Source organism: Pagrus pagrus, assembly GCF_965226575.1.
Source record: "Pagrus pagrus genome assembly, chromosome: 3".
NCBI classification, from domain to species: domain Eukaryota; kingdom Metazoa; phylum Chordata; class Actinopteri; order Spariformes; family Sparidae; genus Pagrus; species Pagrus pagrus.
In genome coordinates, this window is record NC_140187.1 from 25713396 (window position 1) to 25738465 (window position 25070).

At 41.8% G+C, this 25070-nt stretch overlaps 1 protein-coding gene across 1 annotated transcript in view; it reads right to left on the reverse strand.

Annotated features, from left to right (window-relative positions):
- Positions 1-25070, reverse strand: part of suclg2 (succinate-CoA ligase GDP-forming subunit beta) — a 100776-nt gene that overhangs the window by 47495 nt on the left and 28211 nt on the right. Inside the window, exons 3-8 of the mRNA XM_084348223.1 lie at positions 12114-12213; positions 9975-10065; positions 8177-8329; positions 6846-6935; positions 5182-5278; positions 366-527 (exon numbers count right to left, since the gene is read on the reverse strand). Of these exons, the coding sequence (XP_084204349.1) occupies positions 366-527; positions 5182-5278; positions 6846-6935; positions 8177-8329; positions 9975-10065; positions 12114-12213 (693 nt within the window). The remainder of the gene's footprint in view (positions 1-365; positions 528-5181; positions 5279-6845; positions 6936-8176; positions 8330-9974; positions 10066-12113; positions 12214-25070) is intronic.

Here is a 25070-nt window from a genome sequence, read left to right on the forward strand (position 1 = left end):
TGTAAAAGCTTTGATTTATGACAAGAGAGGGGGCCTTTAATGAGAATGCTAACAATCTGGCTCACTGGAGACTTTCTGGGCGGATTATAGCTAATTAGAACGCATTGGTTACGGCAGCATTCCTTCTGGAGTCCTCAGAAAGCTGCTTGTAATGTGGACTGGAGGAGAGCCCAGGCTGCCTTTACTTTGACTAAGTTTTAACTGTGTCCGAGCTTTTACACTTATGTGACTTAAGAGACGCATTAAAGCCTTATGCCAGGAGGGGGTCGCGTATGGGAGAATTCATTTAACAGTTGGTTTGTGTGTGTGTGTGTGTGTGTGTGTGTGTGTGTGTGTGTGTGTGCAGAAACGAGCTCTGCACATACCAAAGCAGGCGATGTTTCCGTCCAGTCCGATGTATTTGAGGTCCCACTTGGCCGCCTCCATCTCTGTGGGGTCGCTCTCAGTCATGTCGTCCATGGCAAACACGGCTTTCTGACGGAACTCAGCGTTGTCGTCAAAGTTGATCTTGGCATCAAAGCAAACCACTGGAGGGACGGGGAGATGACAAAAGGCAGGGTTAGAAATAAAGACAGCGGCAGAGGACGCATTAAGAGTGAGAGAGAAGGAGATGGCAGGCGAGGGAAAAGGGAAGAGAAGGAGGACTTCAGACATAAAAAGCCAACTAATTATCATTTCTAAAACCTGAAATTAATGAACTGAGCGGCATCCCCTTGGCCTACTGGTCTTAATTATTTCAGAGGTTGGCTCACTAAGGGCTGGGTTTTTGACACTGCCTCTGAGGGATAAGCCATTATAGTAAATGGACATTTCCTTTACACTTCAAAGAGACTGCATTTCAAAGAGACCACACTCGTGAAGCTACCTGGTGAAATACCAGGCAAACAACGCAATACATTAGTGGAAGAGCTTTTTCTATACAAAACACTTGAAGTGACTGTCATTGAAGGAGTAGTTTGACGTATTTGAGAGAACCCTATTCACCTTGTGACTGAGACTACGATGACAAGACTGATCCATTGCCATGTTTGTACGGCGGTTAGCTTAGCTTGGCACAAGACTGGTGAAATGGGTGAAACAGTGTGGCTCTGTCCAAAGGTATGAAAATCACCGCCGACACCTTTTATAGCTCACTATCTAACACGTCAAATCTCGTTTGTTCAAATTGTGCAAAACCAACACATTGAAGTGTTCCGGGAGGTTATGTGCCAGACTATTTCTGTGTTGAGCAGAGTGAGTTTTGACTTGCTGTGAGGTTGTCAGGCAACGAGCAAGATTACAGGAAATAAGTGTAAGAAATACTCTGGCAGGTTACTCCACGTGAAACTGCATCTTTTTCCTCCCATCTCTAGTCTTTGTGCTGGGCTGAGCTAACCAGCTACTGGCTGTAGAGTCGTATCTTTTCTTCTAACTTTTAACAAGAAAGCACATTTCCCAAAATATCAAACTATTCAATTAAAGAAATAACATTCTAGGGTTTTTTGCAAACTGGGAAATGTTTTTAATTCCTTGTTCAGACATCAGTTATCTGCTCAGTTTAGTAAACCATGTTAAAGGAATTCTAGTTTACAAGCCAATCAATTCAAGCCAATTTTGGTCAGAGCAAAGCCTGCAACTTTGAACCATTAAAAACGTAACTTTTATGGTTTGAAGAGAACCCGCGGTCATGTCAATAAAACCTTGAGCATCAGCTTTTCAAATTAATGCTACATTTCAGGGGAAAAGACAGCCAGAAAACACACAAGCTGTAGTGAGAAAAGGTAACAACATAAAGAAACATGGGAATTGGCTTTGAGAGTGTCACACAGACAAAGAGATAGACACACAACATATTGTGGACATGCAGCAGGCAGACTGTCTTGGGACTGGGGAGAAGACATGCTGTGTCCTCCAGGTGACGTAGCACTCGCACTACACAACTCCTTTTGTTTACGTTTTGACACATCTATTATGGCAGACCATCTACAGAACAAATTGAGCTATTACCAAATGAGAACAACAACACATTTTCCACCCTTGAGAATTTTTCCTTGCTAATACAAATATTTTGAATGCCTGGTGGAAAATAGCTGCGCTCCCTGGTGACATGTGAACAAATCGAACCAACAAATGAGTCGACGTTAATGCGAAGCTCGCCTACAAAGCCTGCCTCAATCACAGCCTCTGCTTCTCCTGCTGGTAGAAAAGGAAGCTCATACCTATTGGTAAGAAGTCATTGTTTGAAAGGAGTCATTTTATTCATTAATATTCATAAGACATCATGAAACACAAACTTCTCTTGTCAATCTTTGATAAAGCATACTTTGAACAAGAATCTGTTTTTGAGCAGACTAAATAACATCAAAGAAGTGATGCATCTTCAGCACATTGTAATACGTCTCGATAGGACACATCACAGTCAATCTGCGCTCAGCGCTGCAGACAAGACAATCATTCTAATTTCTGCGGAAGAAAAACAAAGTTCAGCGCAAGTTCAGCCAAAGCAGCATCGCAATAGCTACGATATGCATCGTATCTACGTATAATGGCTTTCACATCTGAATGATGAGCCTTGAAATGCTGTCCTGCTAACCTCCAAGTGTTTCATGTTTGTTTTTGATTGTATTAAGTGACAATGGAGGACTGGAGTTTACAGCACTTTTACGTTTCTTTGTGGATTCAAGTGTTTTCATCATAATAGTTTGTTTTTATTATATTTTATATATATATTTTTTTTTCTTTGCTACTTATTTCCCTCTGTGCTACTATGTTACCTGTGAATTTCTCCCAAGGGGGATCAATAAAGGAACATCTTATCTTACCTCATCTCATCTATAAGGGATTGAGGTAAAAAAAACATGCAAAGACTATAGAAACTGAACAGAGTCAGCCTTTAAGCCCATGAATTGAAGCTGGACCCATAGTTATAGCAAACAGTGATCTAAGTCTTGATGCAAGACATCATTTGACACAAAGGAAGCCTGGCATTGACTTCAGATGGCAAGACTGCCCCCCTAAAAGAGACCACACACTGTTTAAGATCAGCTCTTCCAGCTGTTCTTGGTGATAATTAAAAGAAATCATGCCATGAACGTTGAACTCAGACTTACTGACTTTAAAAGACAATATATTTCAAATCTGTGTGTTTTGGACCAATCGTGTTTACAAGTGAAATGAGAAGGGGCAATTCTGGGATTGTTTTAGATGACATACAACAGGGACACTTTCACTTAAAAAAACTGCCAGTGTAGATCTTCATTAATCTAAAATTAATTCCACCATTTACCCACAACCTTTACAGCACAGCAATGATGGAGCCTGAATTTATATTTCAGTCTCACTGTGGTTATTCATTTTTAAAGCAGTAAGAGTTGACTAATGTTGACAATAGAGACATTATTTATTGCTCGAGTGCACCACAGATAATCCTGAATCCAATTGCTTAAAGTTCATTTCAATAGACTGAAAATATAATAGAGTGCACTACAAAATACAGTGAAATGAGGCTGATTTACTACCCTTTTTAATTTGTTTTCTATTCACAGACACTAAATTTGTCTTTACAGAAGTATTCAAGGCTAGTGTATCAAGTATTTTTGGTTCAGCTCAGTAAGTATCACAATAAGGTAGATTTACAACTAGAAATTCCATGAAATGCTCATTTTAGGACACAAACTAGAATACAACTGCCTGGTTGTACGCCTCCGCACACTAGTCATGTAACTATGGTGTTGAATAATGGCCAGAACATTTTTTGCAGAATATTATGATGTCACAGTGAAGTTAAACTTTAAACTTTTGGATAGAAAATTTCATAACTTCATCAATTTATCCCATCAGATGTGTGTAAAATGTTGTCATAACTATCATATTGATTGTTGAGTAATGGCCAAAAATGTGTTTTGTGAGGTCCCAGTGACCTTTGATCAGGCGGACATTTGCACTAAGTTCAAGTAAGATTGCCCAAAGACGTACCACAAGAAAGGGACAGGGGAATGGACGATATTGATTTTTGTAGTAGTACAATTTACCAGATTTTTATTTATTGTAGATGCAAAGGAAGTTTGGTTTATCTAGAATAACTGATTTTCCCAGTTTTGAGTACAGGTGTAAAGAAAGTATGTTCATTCAAGGAAAGAAGTTTAGTATCGGAGACATATTATGCTCATTTTAAAGATCATAATTGCATCTTGGGGTTACTACTAGAACATGCTTTAATGCTCAAAAACATCCGTTTTCTGTTTTCCGCTAACAACAACAGAGCAGCTGTGTTTAATCAATTTGGACGTGCCAAACTAGCTGCTAGGCATAAATTATGCAAATGTGTGACTCAGTTATGTCGTGTGATGTCACAAAGACACGGAATTGAAGATGAGACTACTGACGAGGTGTTTCAGGAGCAGTGTTTTCTGTAGGAGAGAAGAGCTTCTGTTGGTGCGGACCTTGACCTTTTTAACTTTCAAGATCTTTTACATGCTTAACAACAAATATAAAAGACTGTAGGAAAGGAAAACAACAAAAAAGCCTGCTCAGGTTTTTATAAGCTATCAAAACTAAAGATCCTGCTGTGAAGGAGTTTGTCAACACAAAATTCTGTGTTACTTTTAAGGCCTGATTTATAGCATGTATACAGTATGTAGAGGGAATTTAGCATTGAGCTTATTGGATGTATTTTGTAAGCTATTAATAGAGCATCCCTGATGGTTAAATGAGAGACGAGTCTGTAGCTGCTGCTGTAATTCCTCTGGTAATTGTAGTTCCTCATTAATAGTGATGATAGACTGCGCGCCTTTAGTTAATCATCAGTAACTAAGAATCATGAACAAACATCAACATGCTGTGAATATGAAAAGCTCCGATCCCTGAAGCCATTTGGATTTTGATCCAGACAGAGTCATGCTGACAAGAAACTGACGTCAATGTGTTGCAATTACACTCCACATTCTTAAATGCATTCAGACCCAAGGAGATGAATCCCACAGTCACTGATAACAAGGTGGCTGCCTGCTCATGCAAAAATGCTGCATTCTCTATTCAAAAAGTGTTGAAATATTACACATGCTTGACGTGATTTCAGGTCAGTTAGTAAAAGGTAAAAACACAGATGCAAAAAATAATACACACTCAAAGACAGAGGCCACGTCCACACAAACACATGCAGACACACACACAAAGACAGGCATTTTCTATGATACAAGGTACCTTGTCCTTCGGGAGTCTCGCCGAGTGGATTGACTTCGACTTGAGTGGCGTCGACTTTCAGGAACAGATCATAGAGCCTCTTAATCTGATCTGCTGCCTGTGAGGTCCACAGAGGACAGTAATTACCTGATGGTTCGACTCTGAGCAGCCGGCCCCACCAAGGCCACTCAGCATCCCACACAAGCTACATAAAACATGGCAAATCACCTTCAACATCATGCTGTCGCTGTTTGTTGTGCATGAATGTGTATGTCTCTGTGCTGAAGGGGGAGAATGCTTTTCACGTTTTTTAAAAAGATGTGTGAACTGGCACATGGATTACAACACATACTAGACACTTTGATCTAATGTGGTTACATACAAAAACAGCAACATAATGCACATTTCAGTAGATTCCACCTGGCAGTCGTATCCAAACATGTGCTTCTTTAGTTATTTCTTTCTTCATACAGGATCTACATTTATTAACAGCGTATAGGCAAAAGATGAATACAGTCGGTGAAAATAGCAACACAGAAATGCCGCAACACTTAAATCATTACTGTCAAGATAGCCATTTTCAAAGGATCTGTATTGCTGCAACTGTTCTTTAGTAATGAGACGGATTGACAAGAACCTCTCGGTGCACAGTTCCAGACACAGTCGAACAATCTCACTTTTTTCTGTCACACACACACACACACACACACACACACACACACACACACACACACACACACACACACACACACACACACACACACACACACACACACACACACACACACACACACACACACACACACACACACAACCAGTATGTATGCACACACACTTGCACGTACACAAAGATTCTGTCGTGCCATAGCGCTTTCAAAACAGTAAGATATTAAATACAATCTGCAATTATCTCTGAATTGAACACTCAGGCAGCTAACTCGCCGTAACCCAGGAGAAGCACACTGGCAATGCAGACACTTAACCATTCAATTTCTATTCTCTTCCTGCCCATTTAAAATCAATGGCAATTCAGTACACACAATCAGTATTCACACTGCTGATATATTTATATATAGATATAGATATAGATATAGTGTATATACAGCAACATAATTCATGTGATTCTGAGCTAATCTGATTTAACATGTCATGGTGCCTTCAGTGATCTGACGCCAAGAGAATAATGGCTTTGGAATGAACTCTACATCTGAGCACACACCCCCCATTCTGAACGTCAACCGTTTCTGTGCAGCTCTTTCTTGGCCTCATTTTACTCGCTAATGCTGCCTGAACTAAATTTGTTCAACTTGACGTGACTAAGAAAAAACGTTTGTTTCACTGTCCTCAAAATTATAGGTTGCCCGCAGAGATGAGTTTTGTTTCTTACTGTGTGATTCACTTACAGATCCAGTGTGCGCCATGTTCTACCAAATAATGGTACCATTAGTGATGTTAGCTCCCCTCAGCCTGGCACAGGGCTGTGCATCACTGACAGACATGACAATAGACCACCTGGCAAGTGAGTCTGGTGTAATGACACTTCACAACTTGCCTCTGGAAAACTAATAATAGCCAAAGTTTGGTCTGTTTGTGAATGACGATATATCCGTCTGTGTGTGTGTTTGTGTGCAACTTTCTGCCCGTTCTTTGCATCGTGACTTTAAAGCCTTCAGTGCGCCCATTACCTGTCTCTGCAGAGGTCCTTTGAAACCCAAATTAGCTGCCATGCGAAGTGACTGGTCATCTCGCACACCTTCAAATATATCTATGACTTCCTGTAAGATTTGCAGTGACAGAGAAAGAGAGAGGGAGAGAAACAAATGGAGAGAGGGAGTGAGAGGGAACAAGAGGCTCAAACGCTGGACTATAATTTCACACAAAGCCGATGTTCATTTTAAACTGCCGACATCATAATGAAGTAGAGGCACGCTGCCAGACATGGAGAAAAGGGAGATTGGAACGATGGATTCATGCACATCAGATCCTCATATCTTTGACTTTGAGATAGAGAGAGGCTCTCTTCTAAGTTTCTTCACAGATAAAAAAAAATGGATGAGGGATTTCAGGGTGCACACTGGTTAAGAAAATAAAGTATAAAACTGCAGCTGTCGTAAGCAGTTTGAAATGATTTTGTTTAAACTACGTCTGGACCATATAGGTTTTAATGAGATGTGTGCAAGGTGTGCTGCGCTGTTGAGTGTGTTGGATAGCAACACCACAGCTGTGTGTTGCATATACAATCTGAAATCCTCGGTGGAAATAATGACTGACATAAATCTCAGTGGGATCTTTACAATCTGCTCTAACATCTGTAGACTACAGCAAAAGTAAGATATACGACAATAGGACATGCAGGCAAACTCCATCTGTAATGTTCAAATTTTGCATCTGTTGACAACGACAGGAACCTGTTGCCAAGTAGTCAAGTGACGCTGGATTAAGCTCTGTAAATGGAATCTAAATTATAGCAATATAAAACACAGAAGGCAGTGTGTTTGTTCACACTAAGCTTCAGTGTGTTTCTGTATGTGTTCAGCTGCTGCATTGCGCATGCAGACAGGACAATGAAAGTAATTGAATTAGCAGAAAATATGAACGGAGCACAGCTGTAAGACCCACCGGGCAATCCAGTCCTGGCCTGATTTCAAGACAAATAAAATGTTCTTGCAGCAAAGATGGCAATGGGTTTGCACTTTTTACAGATTTACATAGTGCTGGACAGAATCGGTAAATTTTTACCTTCTGCATTTTTTGAAGGAAATGTATTTATGTATTTAAAAAGGATCCCTATTAGCTAATTTGCCCATGGCATCAGCTCGGCTTCCTGGGGACCAGTACATCATATTGAGGGGAGAACAGGGTACGATGAGCCATTTTTTACATTTGATTATTTTACTGCAAAATAAAAGTCTATTTGTTTCAAATAAGAGTTACTTTACATACTTCAGGTTATTGTGTTTTCTTAATCTTCACATTTCTTATTGTAGTGACGAGTATAAAACCTCAAATCATGTACCTTAAAGATGAGCTCTGGGCTGCTGGCGGCTACCTCCTCGATATCCATTCCTCCCTGGGGGCTTCCCACCATGACTGGACCATTGCAGGAACGGTCCATCAGGATGGCGAAGTAGGTCTCCCTGGTAATGTCGAGGGCCTCAGCAACCATCACCTGGACACAGCACAGCAGGAGAAAGAGAGGCTGATGGAGGAATTCATCTATGAAACCCATTGTTCCCAACTTTCTACATTACAGTGCTTTATTTATAAAAAAGTGTATAATATCCAATACTAGATTGAGCACAACTACAGAGGCAAATAAGCAGGGTCCATAGATTGACAGAATCTAGGAAGCATAGCGCTGAGAAAATCTCATATGCTGTGAATGAGACAAAGGGAGGCAAATAGAGAGGGACTGAATATTTAGAGTCCGGCATATAGAGGAAGCAAGCAAGCGAGAGGCTCATTTGGAAAAGAGAGAAAAAAAATCCTGACAGGAAACTATCAGTTGTGTGGTGGTTAATGGGTTGCAGGTTTTCTGGACGGGGTGTTTGTTTGAACATGCACAGCCGTTATGTTCTGCTTCCAGCCTATCGCCCAGCGAATGAGGATGGATAGCCTTCTCTACCCTCCGCGTGAACAGACAGCACTCCTATCTCCTTGTCCAAATGTTGTCTTCTCCAGTCACTCAAACCTTCTCTTAACTTCCCTGTTGTTTGACTTGCAGCCCAATTCTTGACTCAAACTAAACATATTCTGTTCTAGCCGTCTTGTTCTTTCCATTTCACCTCAACCCCCTGGTTTTGTCTCCTACACTTTCCTTCAACAACCATCTTTTTTACCTCCTGTCTCCCCCGTCTGCCTCCTCCTTCTCTAAGCCTCTACCCTCATTCCTCTATCAGTGCCATGACAGCAAATCCATGTAGATGCTGAAGTGTTGCCCCCTTTTTCCTGTGCTGTTCTCGCCTCTGTGTGCAGTATGGGTTGAGGCTTGACGCAAGCCCTATTGGCAGGTTGACAGCTAAGGTCTGGCTGTCATCTCACAGACCAGGTTGTGACAAAACTCCGTCTCTGCCAGATCCTTCAGGTCAGTCAGTGGCTGCTCTTGACAGGTTTGATTTCAGCAGGTAAGATAATTAGATGGCCAACTGGAGGCTCATGGTTTTTCTCACTCACATCTAATTCAAGTTTTGTCCAATTTATTTTGTTGGGTGCCTTTTCTCCTGCCTCTGAGACACAGAGTTGAATCTCAGCTTGTGAAGTTTCTGGTCTGTGGGTACGTTTCTTTTTTCATACAAATGACAAGTGTGGCGCTCGTTTGTTTCCGCCTAAACTCTGCAGCAAGAGTAGGAGCAGGAGTTGGGTGGAGTTGGGGTTAGAAGGGGTAAGATGGGGAGGGGTTAAAGAAAGAAAAGGGGACCCAAATACACAAGCCACAGGCTGAGAAGGCTTCATCACCTGGATATGTCTGTTTTGAGGAGGTACTGCATGCAGCATGCGAGTAGAGAAAATGATATTCCTGCTTGTTAGTGGCACATAGAAACAGTTGTTTACCAAACACTTTAAATTCACAGTGGGCCCAGTTCAATTTATGCAATGAGCCATAACACCAGCCAGCGCGTACCCACAGTAAACAACAGTGGACAGCTACTATTTAAACCTAGTGGGGAAAAAAAAACACAGAGCCAGACTGCCTTCACAGTCATTAATTTTACAGAACTGCATTACTGGACTCAAAATGCCTTGAAATGAGGTCAGAAAAAAAATGAGAGAGAAGAAGTATATGTTTCTTTTGTTTAGTCTGCGCAGTAGCTCACCGTTTTTACTTTCACTCCTTCTTTCGGTGTTTGCTTAGTAGTCAGGTTGAAACCCAGCATCTTATTGGCCAGTTCACCAACAACTGCAGGGCTTAAGGAGAGAGGTTAACAGGTCAGACAGTCATTTTAATGACACACTGACTTATAACAGGGAGAATGGCGCCACTGTCATTCACACTCTGTGCCCTGAAGGCCTGTTCTTGCCCCAGAGATGTATAATAGCATGTTGTATTGATGTATTCTAGCTACCGGGTTGACTTCTAGGGTATGTAGTCCATTGAATATGCGCAATAGAGTTTCATAATTGACCTTGTTTGCAGTTCAAGGTGTCCTGTTGACAATTCTATAGATGTCTCTTTCATAATGGAGGTCTATTGGGAATGCTTTGTCAACCACTGGGCGATTTTTTGCTGCAATACTGCAAGTGACTACTGGGATGAACTGGAAGCAGCCGCACGTCTGTATCCAGGTCTTGCACTATGCAACTTGGGTGGGCAATTACAATCTCCCCTCTTTACCTCTGATGTCCTCTGACTGCTCTGCATCAACTCTACATGATCTACAAGTTTTCTGATGGACTAATTGCTTTACCTGTTGCTAAAATAACCACTAACTGCTGCTAACTGTAGCTGATAGCTAGTTAGCTCTGCCTAGACCTGACCAGGAGCTCGGAGCCCCGAGGGATTGTTGGTGGTTACACCACTAGGTAAGGGGCCTTGGAACGCTGGGAGGACAAGGATTTTAGGCCCGGAGCAGGGAATGACGCACCATGACCGAATGGGGGCTCAGCAGCCTCCACAGACATCATGACAGAGGCGAAGAGACCAAAGAGGATGTGATGGAGGAAGCTAAGATGATAAAAAGAGGGAGTGCTTGAGCAGGAGGCCGGACAACAGTAAATCTCAGACCATTGGCGAAAAGAAACGGCTACAAGACAGACGCAGAGCTAGCCTTGTTGGTGTTTGACTAGTAAATAATATTAGCTGGTTTGCTATGTCTTGTTTTGAGTCATAAGAAATGCATTCATAGCAAATGCAGGTGTGTAGCTGTCCATATTTAGGACAATGTTTTGTATGCACTCCAAAACTGCAGTGGCACCAAATCGCAAGAAAGGTAAAAATGTTTACATAATGTTGCTTTAAGAACCAGTCTTAATTTGTAAAATAATCACGGAAAAAAACTACACTTGAAAGAAAATGAAAGATGGAGAAAATGAGGTCAACTGACAGACAAATAACTATTTCTTAATCGCTGCTCAGCTGAAGAGAGATATGCCTCAGCACTTTCTGGTATGAAACAAATTTTGACAAAGCACAGCTTTTGGAGACACTTTGTTATGTCTACACATCGCTGGGAATGAACCTCTACTTATTCTCTCTGTTTAAAGGCAGGCTGCATGCCAGGGATGCTGCTCTGGTTTCATAAGTGAATAAAAATGAAGCCAGGGGTTGTACTCATCCTTTGATAGATGAGAGGAAGGTGAACTGTGTACCCATGTCACTGTCTGGGGACGATGAACTTCAGCATATCTCACTTTGAAAAAGTTCCCGGCCATTCCAAACCCCGAAGTAGGGTGACGATGATACATGTCTGGGACAATTGTCATAAATCATCTTTTTGCTGTTAAGGCAGCAGTAAGTGGTGGGTACCTTTACTAATAAAATAACACTGTTTTACTACACGGAAACTGCAGCGCCTGGGCAAAGAAAAGCTTTTTCAGGTTTTTGCAAAGCCTTTTAAAAAATGCACAAGATTTCAGAGTGAGCCTTCACTAGAGGAATGCACCCCTTCACACTTTGTAATTTTAAACTAGAACAAAATAAACCTCTGCTGCAGCACAAAACCCAATCAACCTGAGAGAGGAAAACTCAGTATGGGGTGAATCAAGCTTCTGGTGACCTTAAAATATCTTTTTTAACATTTAATTGAGGGTAGTTGTTTGAAAAAAGGGGCAATGGAAGAAAGAAAAACTGTTTATTTGCAGTACAAGAATACCTGACTGTGTCTTTGTGCCTAGGGATCATCTTCAGAGAGCTCTTTGAGCTTCCTCAGTCTAAAAGCCGCCATTGTTGGAGAAATAATATGAATCTATCTCCAACAGTAACTCTGAGTGTGAAATGCACACAGGGGTATACTTACTCCTTAGTTAAGTGCACTCCACCTTTAAGGCCACTGTCAAACACACCCTTGCCTCTGCCACCGGCCAGAATCTGAGCTTTCAGCACGATCTCCTTGGCATCTGAAAAACAGAGAGAGACAGATTGAGTGAGAGACAAAATGAGGAAAAGAAGGACAAAGAAAGAGAGACAGAGCACTTAAGATACAGGCTCAGCACCTTGGATGCCCCCTTCAGTCTGACACTCATCTCTCTATCTGATTGAAGGAAGGAGGCGGGGAGGAAAAGAGAGGGGTGAGGGTTACCTTGTGAGGCAGCTGGATTCGCAAGATCACGTGATCATGTGATCCTGCAAATCCATCTTGCAAGGCCTCAAGCTCTGCGCTTGTGTCTGAACCACAGTGGTTCAACTAATAAGCATCCTATGGATCTACTGCCAGCTACAGGGATGGTTTAGATGGAACGACCAGCGCAGAAGAAACTGTTTGAAAAAATGATGGCGGCTCCTTGGTTAGCACAGTCGTGGTCAAAAGTTTACAAACACTTGTATAGAACATGTACAGGTCCATCTAAAAGAATCAGAATATCATGGGAAAGTTATTTTTTTCTGTAATTTAATTTAAAAAAACACAACATAAGGCCAATCAAAAAAAGGATTTATAATACAGAAATGTGGACCTTCTACGAAATATGTTAATTTATGCACTCAATACTTAGTCAGACGCTCCTTTTGCAAGAAAGCCCAGGTTGCTTTGATGGCAGCCTTCAGCTCGTCTGTATTGTTGGGTCTGCTGTCTGTCATCTTCCTCTTGACAAATACCCTTTAGATTGTTCATGGGGTACAGATCAGGCGAGTTGGCGGGCCAATCAAGCACAGTAATACCATGGTCAGCAAACCAGTTACTAGTCCTGCTGGAAAGGGAAATCAGCGTCTCCGTACAGTATGAAGATGCAGATTTTCTTTTCCACCAGGACTTGGCACCTGCCCTGAATGTCATTAGTTATGCTTGTATCAATCTATTAAATTATTGTTGGGACATTTAACTCAAAACAATAAATATGAACCACATGGTGGCTCTAGAAAAAAGTCAGAGTATCAACAAAATCATTAGGATACTTTGTTGGGGAACCATCAATGTCTGCACTAAATTTGTTTTAGTCCATCCATCAGTAGATGTAGAGATATTTCACTGGATAAGCACCAACTTTAACATGTTAGTGGTGCTAGATGATAAGTCAGGGACACACCACAAATAACAAAATTCCACGGCGATCCATTTAATAGTTGTCAGGATGTTTCACTAAAATTCAGATATTTCAACCTCATGGTGGCAACAAGAGGAAAAGTCAAAAGATCTTCTCTGGAACATGAATGTCGATGCAAAATTTCATGGTAATCTATCCAATAGTTGTAAAAAATATTTCAGTGTGGACCAAAGTGGAGAACCAAACCGACAGATCGAAAATTGCTATCTCTAGAACAATGCAGCTACTAGCATGGCTAAAAATACTATCCACATACACGATCCATTTGACCTGTTTCACTGATGTGTTTCCTCACAACTGGCATCCAGTTATAGTCTCAGTGCAAGAAGGGAAATAAACAACTGCACAACTGTTGGAAACTTTCACATGACCTTGCTCCAATTATATAACCACCCTGCTTCCCCTTTGCTGTCACTGCCACCTTGCAAGAACTCGCACATCAGGAGGAGGCCCCTCAGCTGTCTATCGAGCGTTCTGCCCAGAATCTCCCTCTATTCAAATGGGGCGAGGACACTTGATTTAAGATGGTCTCTGGCTAGGTTATTATTATCTAGGTGGGGGAGTTCAGCCATTGACAGGTGGCTGCCATCAGGGTGGGAAGCGGGTGGTAGGGAGAGTGGAAGGGGATGATCCGCCGTGCGATGGCTAGAAAGACACCTTGACCTTGAGGGCAGAAGACAAGCTCCTCCCTTGACGAAATTCTACGAGCAGGCAGGAGAACGTCCAGACAGGTGCTGGTGTGCCGGAGAGAGCCAAAAAACTGTGGCTGTGCTCACTGCTGCTGTAATGGACCCAGAGAAAATAGCCTCTGACAGGGTGGCAGGGATTAAACTAACACTGCATTAGTAAGACCCGCTCTCTGTGGACAGTCGGAAGCTGAGAGGGGAGAGAGAGAGAATGAGAGAATAAAAGGTGTGCTCATATGCAAAGGGCTCTGAGAGGAGTCATAAATGAATAAATATGTTAATAAAAAACTGCTACTGCGCAAAATTTAAAAGAGTTCAAAGCAAGATGAAATAGTGTGTCCTGCGGGCATGTGTAGCGGAGAGGGACGGCACAGCGGAAATGACTTTTGCTTTAAAGATGGAAAAAAAAGAAACAAGTGGAAGAACAAAGATGTAGCCCAATGGGGAGATTGCATTGTTTGAGGTGTGGAGAAAGGTAAGAGTATTGACACATTGATGGAGACCTTAAAAAAGCAAGCTATGGTTTTAAAGCGAAGATATATTAAATATATTAAAAGGCATGTAATGTGCCAGGGAAGGTAATGGGGTGAAAACAAGGCAGGTGTTCATTCCTGCTGCACTAGTAATTGATGGCAAACCTGCTTATTATGCAGCACACAACAAGATATTGTAGCAATATCAGCATTATGAACGGGCACTGAAAGCGCAATGTGCTGATAATGAGAGGAAACTTTATAAAATGAGGAAGATATAATGTGATGAAGTGCATTCCCGTCTCAAAGACTATAAAATGTGCCATTTTCACAGAAAAAAAGAATTTCTGTGGAATCATACAATATTCTCTGGTTAACACTGAAACACCACTCCCTGTGGAAACACATTGAGAGGATAATGATGTCCTCAAAGATCACAGTGAACATGGTGCATGGTAAAGAGCAGGGCGGCCATTATCTGGTAGTATGACAGACATGAGATGGCCTCTAACACTCAGACAAAGGTTGGTCCCTAATGAGTGCGGAGCAGAATGTGGAGTGGACGGAAAAGGAGTAGTAGTATGTAAAATCAGAGATAAGTCACGCTCTTATGTTCAACGAAGATACGGCGATGAATGAGGGGGAGGGAAGGGCACGTGTCTGAAATTAATCAGAAAAGACACCAGCGAGCACCGGTGGATTGTCTCAGTTTAAAGTGTTCAAACATTGTAAAAATGCAGTTTTAAATCTGTAAACGTAGAGGTCACGCTAATGAAGGGTGACACATATTGCATTCTGAGTATGTTCTATCAGACAGCAAAATATTGTACATTCTGTCCAAGATACTACCATTTAATATTTGTTTCATCATTGTGAGTTTGCAGAATGTACATGCACTACATACAAAATCACTATAAACAGATCTGCAAACGAATGCAGAATCTGTGGGCAAGGGACAAGATATTGGTATCGGAGGCATTCAGGTTTCCATTTGTTGTCCTTTGGCTGTCTAAGTAGCGTTAACCAATCATGTTTGAGTGGTCTTTGGTTGCATGCAGGTAAACAGTCCATGTGGGGAGCAAAAGCGGTGGAACACATTAGCTGAACCCATCGGCTATTGTCTGAAGGAGATTTAACTTTTGATTAGCTTTCTTAAAAAATTATCTGCATTGATATCTGTTTACAGATATTATCCATCTCTCAACTCCATTCTCTTGTCTTAATTTGCTAGCAGACTGTAAACAATGTTGGGCACTCGGAAGAGTAACTCTTGACCAGGAAATCCGTTATCTGGATATCTGCTGGCTACTCTCGAAACCCTGAAACACAGGCGGTGTCCCCAGAGGTTAAGTCGTCTCAGAAGGTAGCCGATGGGTTTCAAGATTGCTCGATACATAAAAAATCTTTTCTTTTTTTTTTTAACTTCTTGCAGCAACAATAATTAGAAATATGCTGTGCAGAAAGTGGTTTGGTTATTAGTTCAATGAAAAAACCCTTTTCTTGGGGGCAGGATTGCATAATCAGTTCTCAGCTTACATTCGTTTCATGCATGGCCCACTGTAAAGATGCAGAGAAAGATTTTCATCTCCATTTCTTTTCTTTATCTTGGGGACACGGGGGAGGACATTAACATAGCACAACATCTCCAATCACATCACATGCGATCGGAGTAATGTGGTCATCATCCTCAGGCCTTACTCATTTCCCAGTAATGAGTGCAAATCAACTCCCAGTCTGCTTGCCAGTGACAGCAGCTTGAAAAGACGATGTTACTTCTACAATCAGTGTCTCGTTCACCCTCTTTCTTTCTGTGTACTTTTAAAAAAGGCCTGTCCTCTTCTCCCCCCTACTCCGTTTCTATGTAGCCCATGGGTGGCCAGCAGCAGCATTAGCTTTGGTCTGATATTTAATTAAACCTTCGAGGCTACACCATGAGGGGGATGCTGGCTGGTAAGGGACAGATGCAGGCTGAGCGCCAATCCAGAGAGAGTAAGATGTGGCTACCATCTGCATGGAGGGAGAGAAAGATCACGACTGCCCTCCCCAGCGTGCATGTGTGCTGTAATGAAAGTAATGTGGCAGCTAAATGGAGGAGACTAATCAAACTCTTGGGAGAGAGGAGAAAACAAACACAAGTGCGCACAGCTACAATCAAACGCCACAGAGAGCCAGAGCCTTCCTATGGATAAATGCCATTAACACTTGAGAAACGAAAGACCCCTGAACCTTCAGCATCTGTGCACGTCATGACAAAACAGCTCCTGGGTGTGATGGGACACAGGAGAGTGTAGACTGCTGCCAAACAGGCAGAATTTAGTCTTAAAAAATAAAGGTCTGAAACGTCAGTCTACCAAGACCTTTAAAACCATTAATGTAGACATAATTAGTCTTTTCCAAGTATATTTATGGAATTAATTCCAAGCAGCTGAAGTATAATTAATGATTCAGGGGTATTCCAGTGCTATAAGTAGAAAGAACAACAATCTGTGCTTCCATTTGCTTCCATCTAGAGGCACATGGCATGTCTTTAAATAACTTCAATTATGTTGTCAACGGCATATTGATAGCTACAGAAAGCTATTGGAGCAGCTCTAGCTTTCACTTTCACTTCGCCACAGGGCTCCTTGCTGTGTCACATCAATGGCTCATTGATATTAGGAACAATGAACTCATAACCTAATATAGCAAAGTACCTTCGGCCATGCAGGGGATCAAAGACTTCAACTATCCGATAAGCTTTACTAATTGCATGAGCAGGAAGCTGAATGTGTGCATGCTCTTGCTCCCTGCATTTGTCAAAAAAAAGGTCAAGTGTAGCCGACACTTATTTCAGCACAATGTTCTGCACAATAGCCTTGCCAACACATTGTGCTTTAATTCCACTTTGAAACCTGCAGGACCAGTAAATGGAACAGGTGGAGTTCAATGTTTGGACTGTTTGTGTGATGGTTTCCTTAAACCATAGCGGTAACGCTGGCATTATCTTGGACAAGTTCAGCTTTCCGTAAACTTTTACCATTTCCAATTCTGCCAGACTGCAAAAAGGTCAGACAGAAAATTGCTCTCCATTCAAGCAGTGATGGCAGGTGAACCAAAAGGAAAGATATGAAAATAAAACCTTTAGTTTTTCATCTACCTTGACATATAATGGCCTTGGTATTCTTAAAGTTAAATGTTTTCCTGTTCAGTTGAGTTTGAAAAGTCAACAAACATTGATAAATCCTAACCCTACTCTACAATGTCCTCTTGCTGCTGGCATCTCCGCAAGACCAAGTGTTGGGAATTGTATAACAAGGGACAAGCAAGGAGAATTAGAAACAAAAAGTCAAAGCTAACAACAATTTGGCTTTTTTTGTTCTCTACACCTAAATATATCATTATCATCTCTCTATCTTGTCTGGTTTAGCCCACCGTCCCTGTGTCCATCTCTGCCTCTAATGATGCCATCTCAGTGCTACTCAGTGGAGGAGAATATCAGCGTCCCGGACCGACGGTGACACCTCTGTGTGACACATCCTCCAGTTACTGCTTCCATGACGGCCGAGTCCTCATTAGAGGACAAGTCCACCTGGCTTTCAGACGCAGAGAGCACTTCTAATGACATCCTGAGCTGGCCTTGGTCTCCTCTCAGTGACAGAGAGGTGCGGTTCAAACCCCTTGGCTAAAAGTTTTTCATTGCCATACAAGCGGAGGATGATAACGGTGTTGTGGAACGACGGGTGGTGTTTATCTATATATCCATAGGGAGAATCATTTGTGTGAAAATAAAGCCTCTGCAAAGACATTTGCTGGTATCAAGCCACATCATGAGACGGTTAACTAGAACAACACTACCCCTGGGTTGCAGTGTTCCAGTAAAAACCTCCATACGAATATTTTAAACAAGTGACTGAGGATCTACACAAACATGAGCTGCTCACTTCCCATTATTGACTGAATATTCTTCATCAGTTCAGCATGAACAATAGCAGATACAAGTATTCTAACAGCTTCCAACATCTGCTGCTGTTGACATGCTAGTGGGCACGAGGACTACTTGCAAATGCCACTTCCACTATAGGAGTAATGAAGCGTAGCTAATGGTTAGAGATCCATACAAAAAACAAAACAATGTTTGTGCATTTTACTCCACTAGTACATTTCCCATTACTGAACCTGTCTTAACTCTCAACTCTGACTAATGGCAACACGACTAGGTCGCCTGCATGTACGCAAAGTACCCTGACATGTTCACTTCTACTGGCACATTAGTATCATCCTAATACGATAGAGGGGATGTGTGAGAAATAATTCCATGTCTCAGCCACAACATGAATAGGTTAGGGTGCGTAATGAGGAGGTGGAAACACTAAGCTGCTTACAGAAATCAGCTCTTTGAGAGACAGGCCGCTTTACCCAGCAAAGCCTATTTACAGCTGTTAAGACAATTTCAGATGCATGGCTTTTTCTTAGCAAACGAGAGACCTAAGAGCCAGCTAATGCACAGGATGACAACAACAGGTCCTTGGAGAGGCCAGCGTAATTTGTATCTGGGCATGTGTGTCTGAGCACTTGTACTGTCTGTGTGCTTGAGTGCGACTTCTTAACATTTTTATGTTTGCAGTTATCATATAGCCAAAAATATGGGCTCAGTGAAAGTGTTATTGTGACATAAGACTATAGTATTGGCTTAAATTTTGGATGTCATTATACTGTGATATTTTCCGGGTTTTAAATGCTGCATCACAATAAAGTGGTGTCATTTCTGAATTTACCAGGTTGTTACCAGACCTGTCTTAATACTTGCCTTACCCACCTAGTCACTATAACCACTTCGCTGATGATTATTTATCGAAAATGTCATTGTGTTTACATTTGTTTCCCCCAAACAGTCATTCCTTCAATATTGTAGCTTAATAGAGGTATTTAGTCAAAACTATTTTGATGTTTGATTTTGTAGCCAGATCCAGACGTTCCTGTGAGAAGATTTTGAAAAAAGTCAAAATATATACTGTGTATTGCAATATAGCATACAAATAACACACAGCCCTACCTACTATGTGATCTGAATGAAGCCATTGCAGTGTATGTCAGCAGGCTGCTGCGCCCATGTCAATAACCTCCTGTTTCAAAGCAGCCCCTCCCCATCTTCTCTCTTCTCATCGGGTGTGTGTTCTCTTGGCAGGTTGTGAAGGCAGGAAAACGGCAGACCAACATCTGTCTTCCTGTGTGACAGGCGAGCCCTGTGAAGGGGCATAAGCTGTTCCGTCCATCAGCAGGAGCCCTGCAGGTAGCGGGGGGTTGTGAGGTAAAGACACCTGCAGCTCACTCCGGCTTACTCCCCGCACTCCTTTATTTCCTCTACAATGTGAGTGAAGTGGCAAACGAGGACACAGAGGTACTGCTGTGGTACTACGGTTATTTTACAGAAGGGTGGGGCATAAATTGCGGGGTGTTAAGCACTACAGACAAAGACAGAGAAAGCGACACAGTGGATAAGTAGAGCAACAACAGATTGAGGTGAGAGTGGAAGTGAGTGAACAAATCGGAGGGAGTGGAAAAGAGGTAAGAGATGAGAGGGATAAAAAAAAAGAGGGACTAAAGTACGAGGAGAGGAAAGAAAGGTCAGAATGTGTGGGTTATACATAGAAGAAAGAGCAATGTTGTTTTGACTTGACATTACCAGTTAATAGCTATGTAAATGAACCTCAACACATTAGCGTAGAGGTTATTAACATAATATTTAACTCTGGCCACGTAAACAGCAGCAGTCTGGCTAATGGCTGCAAATTTGTCAGTAATTTTCTTGTATTGGTGCGCACAGACCAGATTAATCTCATAAGTACTGCAAGTAAGTAGTATGATACCAAAATATTCCATGCTAAAGAGCAGGAAACAGCGACGAGATTCTCCAATGATTATCTAACTTTATTCTTCTGTAAACTGCACATTTGCACAGCACAAAGACAAAGACAGAGCGCAGAGTACAGCATGTACTGAGTACAAAGTGTCCAAACAAAAACTAGCTGAATGTCAATAGTGTAAAACAGAAGTTATTTCAGTGGAAGTGGAAGCAAAAAGACCGAGACATCCAAACACAAGCCTCTCCAGGAGATTGAAATGTGCAGGGCGTCAGTTTGAGGTTGTTTATGTGGCTCTGTAAACACAGAAGCAGCATGCATAAACACAAACACCTCTAATATTTTCCATCCAAGTCCACACATATCAACACACAGCGCCAACACCGCCGTCAGATTTTTCAGTGTCAATGGTGGTCAAAGAACTTGAGTTTTTACCTCAACCACTCAACTGGTAGATAATGACTGCTGTTATCTCTGTGAAGTGAAAGCACATTTTCTGTCATCTCAGAGCTCTCACAATGAGTGGGGAATCATATTGTTGAGCTATAACAGTATCCTGACCTCCTTGGCCCCTGGTTCTAGCATTATTAAGATAATATTAAAGAAGAAATTGGCTGGCAAGCCATTGCTTTGAAATTCTTTAGCTGAGTGGTCAGGTAAAAATACAAACTCCTGAATCCATGGTAGCGCTCTTAATTCACTCTTAATCCACTTAACTGTATATACGATGCGTCAAGCTCCGTACTAGTAGCTTAATGGCATGTGAGCTACTCAGCGGTATCTGAGTTTTCTCTGTTTGTAAGTACACTTTGCTTCTAAGGTCATCTAACTGGCAACCACCTTCACATCTCTGCTGACACTATGACTGGGAATGTTAGAAGTAACTTTACTATTAAAAGAGCTAATTAACTTATCTTGTCTTGCATAGTTGGATGACTCCATAACATATATACTCTTGGGTCTCATGTTGCAGTCACAAGCTTTGACGTACATCATTAAACAGACCACCTTTCTCCACTATCACAGCCAGGCTCCTGTCATGTTCACATTGAACATACAGGAGGTCAGGATGGTAACTGATGGAAATGGAAAGGCTGGCCGTAAGCGCATAAAGATGGCAACAATACAAGCTCAACATCCTTTAATACTGAGGTTGCGTATCCTTTTGAAGTTCAAGAACCCATTCTAGAAATCAGTTCCCTCAATAGGTGAGCAGCTGCCTCAGTGGCCTCCGTCCAGTAGACCAACGAGAAGAGGACGCAACATGGGTTCCAGGTGGTGTACAAACACACACTCGAACGCACAAAGCTCTAAGAGGGTCATCTTTTCCCCTCACTACTTCAGACAAAGACAGAAGTGAAAGGGCCGTGGTCGAGCCAACTCTCAGCACTAACTGCTACTGTCAGCTCTTTTCACCAGAGACTCTGCTTCATTTTCTGAAGGGGGAAGATGAAAGTGGTCTTAAAAGGCGCTTGAAGTGTTGAAGAGCACGAGGCGGCTCTAGTGGGGACTATGAATGAGAAAGGAGGGGATTCGCAGCGAGGAGAGGTCTGGCCATGATCCATGTTTTAACCATGTTTGACAGTTACATGTATTTGTCTGTCCCCAGCTGAAACAGAAGCGGGTCCCATGTGTCCATGAGGTGCATAGTACAGCTCCTTTTCACATTCAACAAATGTTAGGTTTGTCCAAACATTTTCTTAATCAATGATGACACAGGGCTGGCATTACGCACTGAGAGCCAGGCATAATAGAATTTGATGATAAAGGACCTTTCAGGGCTCATGCAACACTGTTATCCAAATCCAGGTAGGCAGAAATTGGAACCGAACGGGAGTGCATACGAAGAAAAGGCATGCAGAGGGAAAGCATTTGGAAAAAGAGAAAAGTCACTTCAATGCTTCTTACAAATTCACTGCTCAATGAAGCATGAAATAGCCTTAATAAAACATGCAATTTAGGGCCAGTATTATTCAGATAATGGCTTTATCACTGAGCAAGTGTTGGGACACCATGACATAAAAGAGGAAGCGAAGCATGAGTGATGCTAATGTGCCACAGTAGCACATCACTACTCAGCGCCCACGACGAGACTTCACAAACTCGGTGTGATTTGTGAAGTCCTTCTACACTGAACGTGTGTATGTAAATATCTTTATAAATAATATGTGATATATCAATAGTACATATTTTATATCGAATTGTATATAGTTAGATGGGAGCGTACGAAGGTACACAGGTTCAGGAAAGGAAGTAAATTGATTATGATTCATTACTGAGTTGTGTAGGGGAGGTAGGATTGAATGAGTGTATACTTCTTCCTACTCCTTTTCGGGCATTTGTAATGGAATATACTTTGTAACATGTTTTTCATTGTATTATGCTCATTTGTCTAACTAATCTAACTTCTTGTTTTCTTTTGTTTTCTTTTTCTCATGAAATCAATTTGCATTCATTCATTCATTCATTCATTCATTCAACATCTTACACCAAAGAAAGGAGAAACACAAGTATAGAGGCATTTCTTACTTTACAAATAATACTAATACTTTTAACTTCGGAGAGTTTTGCCATGCTCACTCGTAGCTGTCATATCTAGTAGTACCATCTTTCAAGTCAATGACTATGAACACATTTCCGTTACTTTTTAATCAAGTTTAAATGAATAAGAACTAGCACACAATTAATTCTAATTAATTTCAACGCAACCGTCATAGATTAATATTGAACTGTGTAGTAGAGTTGACATCTTTTCAATCGCTGTGATCTCTGCTACCAAAGCAATCAAACAGGTGCTTCATCTATGCAGCTGTGGTAATGTAACTGTAAGGCAGTTGCTTCTTTTAAAAAGGTGGCAAAAAGCCTAATCTAAAATCTTTTTATCCTTGATTTTTCTACTGAATCTAAAATACTCACACATAACTTCTCAGGTTTATTATCCATTCAGCACAGCTTGTGAATAAAAAAACTGAGAAAGCATCGCACAGCAACTCCACTGGCACACAGGCCAGTCAGGAGATGAGGTCATGCGAGAGGGGAGCACACGGGATGACTCACGTAAAATGCAAACGTCACGCATGGTTAAGGAAGTCCTCGCAATGGCTTGTTGTGATGCCCATGGTGGGGAGGAGCATTTCTATGACAGATGGTACAGGCTAGGCAGTGTGTTGGGTTAGCGAAGAAGCATATGGTACTCTCTAGATGATCTCATACACCAGCGCCAGGCCCAGTCGGAGGTGTAAATGCTTCTCTGCAGTCGATATCACCAGCAAAAGAAATATGTGGCGGCACACCAAGTGTGAGCGTGTGTGTTACGGCATAAATTATATCTGTGAGTTTAGCATTTTATCTCACATTCTTACAGATAAACCACTCGGATGTATTACCAAAACAGACAACTGAACATTTTACACAGTGAAACAAACATCCAGATTGGTATTTAGGATATTTTTCCTTCAATGTTCATTTAATGCATCAAGGATCAGGATTTTATGGCGGGGAACGTCCTGTCTCTTCGCACAGTTGCCGTCACAGTTACAGCTGCCCTGGCCCTCCACACCACTGGGTCCTTCCAAGATGCCCTTGGCTCAGTGTCTGGTATATTCCACATCTCTCCAGACTGTTAGTGATGGGGAAACGCAGCGGATGTGTCTCGGAGTCCATCCAGCAGAAGCTGCTGTGCAGGGAGTCTCCTCTGTACTTCAGTGCACAACTGGAAACCTAAACCACTATGAGTGGAAAAGTCAAAATTCTCATCCATTTGCTGGTAGTTTGCTGGTACATTCTTCTACTCCTTAGCGGTTTTGCACTTCAAGCAGCACATAGTACTACTTTATGTGAAATAGATTTGCACTGATAATATCATACACATGCTATGAGGCTGCTAGATTCTCTGATTGTCTCCAAAGCTGGCTGATCAGCTGACCTTATATGCAAGATATTTTAATCAATAAATCATCCAAATGGGCATTTACTCTACCTTTAAATCATGAGCTGCATCTGCGACTAACCCAACAAGCTTAGGTCTCCCTGAGAGGACAGGCAGGAACAGTCACAGCAGAAAAATGGCGTAATACACTTTAAGCCAGTATTGTGTGAAAAGATTTGCAGATCACAGGCCAGAGGCATAGAGGGGCTCTAAGCTGCCACAGAGAGTAGACAACTAAATAAGCAGACTGAAAACAATCACTTTAAGATACACACAACAACAGTGTCCTTGGCCTTGAGCTACTTTTAGTTACACATCATCTGAGGCACAGTGTGAGCCTCATTGACTTGACTTCAGAGCGCTAGAAGATCCCCAGTAGCCAAAGAAGAGCCTCTCTCTCCTTTTTTTATAAAAATAAATAAATAAATAAACCACTGTACAAAGCATGGCCAACAAAATGTTTATGTTTTCAGTGTAGGAACTGATGTTTACCTCAGCCAACTACAGGTACATTCTGAGTTCTTTCAAGCATGTCGACTTAAAACGGCAATGCGTGGCAGATTGAAAATAATGGAGATGCATTTCTAGGATAAGTGGTACCTATAGATCTCTTTCTTTCCCTCTCCTGATACGCCATCACAAAGCGGACAAGCATTACCGATCTGCACGCCTGCACACACACACACCTGCCTCATCAGCGAGGTAATGTCAAGGTAGCTCACTATTATTCAGTGAGCCAACATATCAGGTGAACTATCCCTCTAATAAGCTCACATGAGATTTGACA